General features: G+C 28.4%; 2 protein-coding genes across 3 annotated transcripts; one reads left to right on the top strand and one right to left on the bottom strand.

Annotated features, from left to right (window-relative positions):
- The first annotated feature begins 790 nt into the window (after positions 1-790).
- Positions 791-4,870, top strand: LOC113363503 (protein disulfide-isomerase TMX3-like). Of its 2 annotated transcripts, XM_026605999.1 has the most exons (8): positions 793-978; positions 1,151-1,403; positions 1,526-1,709; positions 1,776-1,926; positions 1,987-2,200; positions 2,277-2,493; positions 4,538-4,736; positions 4,839-4,870. In XM_026605999.1, exons 1-8 carry the CDS (start codon positions 918-920, stop codon positions 4,862-4,864), a joined length of 1,305 nt encoding a protein of 434 aa, XP_026461784.1. In that variant the 5' UTR covers positions 793-917; the 3' UTR covers positions 4,865-4,870. The 2 variants fall into 2 exon arrangements, with proteins under 2 accessions (XP_026461783.1, XP_026461784.1); XM_026605998.1 differs by having other exon boundaries at positions 791-978; positions 1,776-2,200.
- Positions 4,871-4,977: 107 nt separating this feature from the next.
- Positions 4,978-5,981, bottom strand: LOC113363643 (programmed cell death protein 5-like). Its single transcript, XM_026606131.1, has 3 exons — positions 5,829-5,981; positions 5,645-5,756; positions 4,978-5,189 (listed from the first exon to the last, which is right to left on the bottom strand). Exons 1-3 carry the CDS (start codon positions 5,892-5,894, stop codon positions 4,978-4,980), a joined length of 390 nt encoding a protein of 129 aa, XP_026461916.1. The 5' UTR covers positions 5,895-5,981.
- Between the last annotated feature and the right edge of the window lie 1,017 nt (positions 5,982-6,998).

The raw sequence follows: 6,998 nt of genomic DNA, 5'->3' as shown, positions 1-6,998 counted from the left end.
TATGATATGTAAATGAAAATTATGTAATTATATGATATGAAATTATGTATTATATGATAGATGATTATATATATTACTATGATGTTAATTTTACGAATTGAATTGGTAATACAAATTTAGAGTAATAAAGAAATTTATATCAGTAGGCTTCATAAATGTATGTAGGCATTTGTTTTCTAAAAGGATATCACGTAGTTTTGTCATTTGGAATGTTATCTCTTTTGCTTGGAACATGAAATCGGTTTTGCCACGTTTGGTTAGGATTCTGTTTTTGACTTTTTGTTGTTCAGGGACTCCGAAACCTTTGTTTCGGGTTTGAACTGTTTTGACACAGCTTTTAAATAGTTCTGTAATATCCATTTAGATATTTGTTATTGACATATATTTTATTTATTTTTCAGTTGACAAAACGTGAATGACATTTTGTGAGTTTGTAGCTTTTAGTGGATAGATGGCACTGTTTTGAAGGCTCTTTACACACTTCATGTTGTATAATTAGAATTTTGAAATATGTATTTTTATTTATTAATTATTAACTTCTTTGACAAATTGAATAATCAGACATCAATATTTCTCCATTTTATTTTAAAATTAGATTAAATACATAGCCTGAGTTAAAAATTTGAACCCAAATTTGGTGCGGAAAGAGCTTTAGGTTTTTGACATTTACTTATTGAATTTACTCACAACTGTCTGTATTGTTACATTGGTTTGTGTTTCTGCATCAATATTTAAATAAATGAGAAAATCTGTATATATTTTGATATATTAACAACACATTTAAAAATAATTATGTTGCGATTAAATTAAAACATGTGCAAATGGAAAAAGCAGATGGATTATTAGTTTACTGTACACATCCTTAAATTTGCAAACATGAAAAACAAAGCTTTTTAAATACATTGTAAATGGTTTGAATGATGTTAATACTAGGCAAAATGTATGCTTTTAATATTGTGTTAGTGCTGGCACTATGTGGTAAGAATTAAAAAAAATATGCAAAAATCAATATAACATAACCTCACTTTTTAGTTTAAATTAGTTGCTTCTACTCAATATTCATTTAGTATATATTAACATGTATTATTTTAAGTTTGAGTTATTCAAGTTTGTATCAAGGATTGTGAGTAATAATTATTTTCTCTTTTAGGATTACTACATACTACTACTTCTTCCAGAGTATTAGAACTAAGCGATAGATTTGTAGACCTTCGTAACGATGGCCAGTGGTTAGTTATGTTTTACGCTCCATGGTGTGCCCATTGCAAACGACTGGAACCAGTTTGGGCTCATGTTGCACAAGCCTTGCACCATACTACTATAAGAGTCGGCAGATTGGATTGTACCAGATACACACATATTGCAACTAAATTTAAAGTGCAAGGGTTTCCGACTATCATGTTGTAAGTAGATTTAATAAAATTTCAAGGCAATTTTAGTCTATTTTTAGCAATTGTCGTCTACTTTTGACCAATATAATTAATTTTTAATCAATATGATTAATTTTTGGCAATTTTATATACAGCTTGAAAGGCGAACAAGATCACATTTACCATGGAGACAGAACAAAAGAGGAACTCTTAGCATTTGCTCATAGAATGAAGGGTCCCCCTGTACAAGTAATTCCAAGACACGAAGTATTAACTAATTTGAAAAATTCTGTCAATGTTTTCTTTGTATATGTTGGAAAACAAAATGGAGCCTTATGGGTATAAAAAATTAATATATTAAAATAATTCACTTCAGCCAATTATGTGTTGAGCATTATTTTGCAGAAATCATTCCATTCGATATCTGAGGTGTTCCAACCGCATTGCTTTTTTTACGCTGCATCTCATGAAGTTTCAAAAGAACACTTTCCGTTAATTGAAGACCACGCACCAACAGTGTTTGTAATAAAGGAAAAGGATCACTACAAATTTACATGTAATTTGCCATATTATTTCATTTCATTATATTTCAGGACTAATATTCTACTTTTTCCAGATGACTCTTTCAGCAGCTCAATACTCAATGAGACTCTGTATCAATGGGTGAATGAAGAGAGATTTGGAACATTCCCGAAGGTCACTCGAGGTAACATCAATCAAATATTACAAACCAAAAAGTACATCGTACTTGCGGTTGTTGAAGAGAACAAATTGAATGAAATTGAGGCCAATCAGTTGGAGTTCCGTGATATGGTTGAATCTGTGATAAGGTAATAATCATAAATGATATTAAAAATATCTAAAGAAACTACTCTACTAAAAATAATATTTTTATTATCTTTTTAGGCAACGTCGCGAACAATTCCATTCCACTTTCCAATTTGGATGGATTGGGTCTCCAGAGTTGGCCAATTCAATAGCCATGAGCGATCTGCCAGTACCTCATCTTTTGGTTCTTAATTCAACAACGAGTCATCATCATTTGCCACAAGACGAACCAGCTAGATTGACACACGATGCACTTGTTGTGTTTTTGGAACAAATTGGAAACCAATCTGCTCCTGTAAGTAGATTTTGATACACTTTAAGCGAGGAGGATAAAAACACTTATCACAAATGCTGGTGAGAGTATTTCTCACGTTTGAATGGTACCAATTTTAAATGATATTGATTTAAATTGATATTGAAAGATTTAAATGATAGTTTTTGTTTGATTGATTTAGCTTTTTGATGTTTATTTATGTGTTTGATAATTAGCAACTAGGTCATTTTTTTTTTACATTTTTTCAAACCACGCAAAATTTTCATTTGAAACATTTTAGTTTGTATTTATCAGCAAAAACTAGATAAAATTTACTAAAACTAGTAGAAATTCTTGTATATACTTACATAATGAAATTTTGAATAAAACTTGTTAGAACATTTACCTTCTGGTAATATATGTAAAAATTGGGCATTTTTTTACATTTCTTTAAATAACTTTTAATTTTCTTTTGCTGACATGATAATTTGTTTATATAAGTAAAAACTAGATCAAATTTACTAAGATCTGTTATATACACTTGTATATCAAAATTTTGAATAATTTGTAGTTGAAAAACAGACCTCAGTATTTCCGTAGTTTGCATTATATGAACTTGAAACATTTTTTCACATTTCTTCCAATAACTTTTAATTGTCTTCTCGGACATTATAATTTGTTTACATTAGTAAAAACTAGATAAAAATTTACTAAAACTTAGTAAAAATTGTTATACATACTTGGATATCAAAATTTTGAATAATTTGTAGTTGAAATGCGGACTTTTGTATTTTCATAATTTGCAGGATATTTTTTTTATATTTCTTCAAATAATTTTTAATTTTCTTTCCGGACATTATAATTTATTTACATTAGTAAAAACTGAATAAAATTAACTAATTTCTAATGAAAACTATTTTATACACTTGCATATTAAAATTTTGAATAATTCGCAATCGAAATACGAAATTTAGTGTTTTAATAATCTGTAGTTGTGAATTTTGGACATTTTTTTACATTTCTTTAAATAACTTTACATTTTCTTCTTGGACATTATAATTTGTTCACATTAGTAAAAACTAAATAAAATTTACTAAAACCTAGTAAACACTGTTATACACACTTGGATATCAAAATTTTGAATAATTCATAATTGAAATGTGGATTTTAGTATTTCGGTAGTTGGCATTATATGGACTTAGTAAATTTTTTTACATTTCTTCGAATAACTTTTAATTTTCTTTCCGGACATTATAAATGATTTACATTAGTAAAGACTAGATAAAATTTACTAAAATCTAGTACAAACTATTTATATGCTTGGATATCAAAATTTTGAATAATTTGTAGTTGAAATGCGGACTTTCGTATTTCCATAATTTGCTATACGTATATGATTTTAGTACATTTTTTTTTACTTTTTTTCAAATAACTTTAAATTTTCTTTCCCTTTTCTTCTTATAATTTGTTAATATTAGTAAAAACTAGATAAAAAGTACTAAAATCTAGTAAAAACTGTTGTTCACACTTGTATGTCAAAATTTTGATTAATTTGTAGTTGAAGTGCGGATTATAATATTTGGATAATTTTCAATACATGGATTTAGTGCGTTTTCTTACATTTCTTCAAATAACTTTAAATTTTCTTCCCAGACATAATAATTTGTTCACATTAGTAAAAACTAGACAAAATTTTCTAAAATCTTGTACAAGCTGTTATATACACTTGCATATCAAAATTTTGAATAAAATGAGTTGAAACAGCACTTTTATATGTACAACTTTCTTGCCCATTTTTTCCCCATATATCTTCCCAATAGTGCTGTTTTTTCTAAATTCAAATTCCTTTGATTTTATTTCTATTAATGATGTATAATTTAAATTTAATAGAGCTGTTACTGTAAATATTTGAATACGCTAACAAAAGACATCATAAAGCAAAAACACATCTTCTATCTTCTCAAATACATTAAAATATATTTTTATACAATTTATATTAGCAGGTAAAAGTATTTTTAAATTTCAATCAATAATTAATTTTTATAATTATAATTTTATTACTGATAAAGTATATAAATATTTTTAGACCTATGGCGGGAATAGTTTTCCTGTTCGAATGTATAGAGCATATTTTGAAGCCAGAACAACCCTTTCCGATATGTGGCATGGAAATCCTGTCTTAACTGCTGTATTATTCGGATTACCCTGTGGATTTCTCGGACTGATATGCTACTCCATATGCTGTGCTGATATTCTAGATGCCGATGAAGAAGACAGCGACAATGGTATTTTAATCATATTTATTCATTTAATACATTTAAACAAACATTTAAACTTAATCCTTGATCTCTTATATTAAATAATATCAATGCAATTTCAAATTTCAGATGACGGCCATGAAAAGAAAGAATAAGAGCCAAGAGTTCATTACATTTTGTATGATTTTTATGTATGATCTAGTCAACAATGAATTACATATAATATAAAAAGCAATTGCAAGTTTTATTGAACACAAGACAGGTTTAATCAGAATTCGTCATCAGAGTCTAAGGCAGCACGTCTCCTGTCAAATTTCACGCTTGTCTTTTTTTGGGGCATTTGCTGGTTTACGTTTTGCAAGAGTTCTATCAATTGAGGTTCATCGATTTGGCCACGTAGCTGTCCATTCTGGGCCATGCGCACTAGCATCTGTTCGACCATTTGAGCTTTTTCGGGTTTGCTAATTTTTATTGTATTCACTGAAATAAGAGGTAAAATTATAACATAATTGACAGATTACAATATTTTTAGGCTTACAACTTTTTTTAGACCACATTCACAACTTTTTGGACCATTTACAACACTTTCAGAAAATGCAACACACTTCCAAATACTCTCGTTTTCTCTTTCTTTTTAGTTGAATAAAACAGATATAATTTTCTTTTCTTGTTCTCTATTAAATTCTAAAGAAGCCTTTCATAAACAAGACTTCATAAAATGACCATTAAATGACAACTATCCTTCAGTTGTACAACTAATACAAGTCACAATGTAGATATCTATAAAGTTTTAGGAGAGTCTCTAATAAATAATTAATGAACCCTTCAAAACATGGACATATGTCCTTTACTCGGGCCCCTCATAAATAAGACTGCAACTGCCAAACAACAATTGTCCATCATTTTGAGGTTAGCTACTATCTATTTTTAATTACATCGTGCTCGAGCAGACTGGCTCAATATTTGTGCCAGAATGGAATTTTTAGCATCCTCTACAGCCTTAACTTGTTCTTCTTGAGCCTTTTGTTTTTCGATACCTTCTCCGCCCTAAAATGTGTTCAGATGTTTCAAAGTTGAGGTTATAACGAATTTTCGAAATGTAGTTTTGTTTTATCATACCCCGTATTGTGCTTGCAATTGAGCAAGTCTTTGTTGACGAATTTTGTCCAAATCATCATCCGCCATGGTAATTGAAATATATTTATATTTTTACGTGTTAGTTTTATTTTGAAGTTTGAGATGAAAATGTTTTTGGAACTACACTAGCGCTTCTATTCTGGTGTCTTGTTTGTGAACATACTTTGACAGTTGCGATCATAGATAAATAAACATTGCTATTAAATTTGTCGTTTCTTTTTCCTTAATAGATTTTGTAGAACACTTCAAATAAAAAAAATGCAAAAGTTTCTACTTTTAATCGTTATTCATATCCGATAATGATTTTTATAGTTTTTATTTTATTATTTTTTTAAATAAAGTCGTTATTTGCATCTACACTTCAGTGCCATTTTTGTGAACCTACTTCGACAGTTATGGCTTCCTTCCAGCGTTGTTTCGCTTAAATTCGTTTTGCAAAATAATGTTTATGGAATAATTTCTCGTAAAAATAGACTACAAATGCTGCCACTGTTAGTTAAAGATATAAAAATACAGAGTACGTAATAATGTCGATTTACATCGGTAACATTCCTATAGAACCTGTCCTAACCTTAAACACGTGCATCAATTTGTTTAATAAACCGAAAGAAATACAAATAACTCAAGATGATTGTGATAATAACTTGTTAGTAGTCTCGGATAGTTTTAAAATAGATCAAAAGCTCCGACATGTATTTATGTGTAAGTATATTAATCATTTACCTTATGTCTATGAATAATGTTTAACATAAGATTTACTATTATCTATCTCAATCTGTTAAAATATACTAACTTATAAATACATATCACAAAAGACTTAGACTAAATTATAATAAATATTAATAGTAAACTTACACACAGGCAGTTTAAAATATATTTAGACGACTTACACTGACTTATATAACATTTTTAGGTCATTTACAGCATTTTCAGAACATTTACAATATTTTCAGTATATTAAGATTCAACATAAGATTTTTGTCTAAAATTATTGTCTCTCATTCAATTTCAGGTATCGCTGAAACCAAAGGATTTGAGTTTGATATTGTAGAACCCACAGAATCAGAAAAGAATGTCGTTTATATCAAAGTAATATGGAAATGCGATTATATCAAGTGCAATGCAAAACTTGACAGTATTATTAATTATTTT

Source organism: Ctenocephalides felis, unplaced genomic scaffold (assembly GCF_003426905.1).
Source record: "Ctenocephalides felis isolate EL2017-DRISC unplaced genomic scaffold, ASM342690v1 CF-g0.4_SCAFFOLD_00845, whole genome shotgun sequence".
In the NCBI taxonomy this organism is placed as follows: domain Eukaryota; kingdom Metazoa; phylum Arthropoda; class Insecta; order Siphonaptera; family Pulicidae; genus Ctenocephalides; species Ctenocephalides felis.
The sequence above is the reverse complement of the archived record's forward strand: the minus strand, read 5'-3'. Positions and strand labels throughout refer to the sequence as shown.

Excerpts from the sequence above, each read along its gene's own strand:
- LOC113363503 (XM_026605998.1), top strand. The coding sequence starts at position 918 with ATGATGTTAATACTAGGCAAAATGTATGCTTTTAATATTGTGTTAGTG. Across the intron at positions 1,404-1,525 it reads GGGTTTCCGACTATCATGTT|CTTGAAAGGCGAACAAGATC; the intron begins GTAAGTAGATTT and ends TTTTATATACAG. Across the intron at positions 2,494-4,537 it reads TTGGAAACCAATCTGCTCCT|ACCTATGGCGGGAATAGTTT; the intron begins GTAAGTAGATTT and ends AAATATTTTTAG.
- LOC113363643 (XM_026606131.1), bottom strand. The coding sequence starts at position 5,894 with ATGGCGGATGATGATTTGGACAAAATTCGTCAACAAAGACTTGCTCAA. Across the intron at positions 5,757-5,828 it reads AATTGCAAGCACAATACGGG|GGCGGAGAAGGTATCGAAAA; the intron begins GTATGATAAAAC and ends AACACATTTTAG. Across the intron at positions 5,190-5,644 it reads CCAGTCTGCTCGAGCACGAT|TGAATACAATAAAAATTAGC; the intron begins GTAATTAAAAAT and ends CTCTTATTTCAG.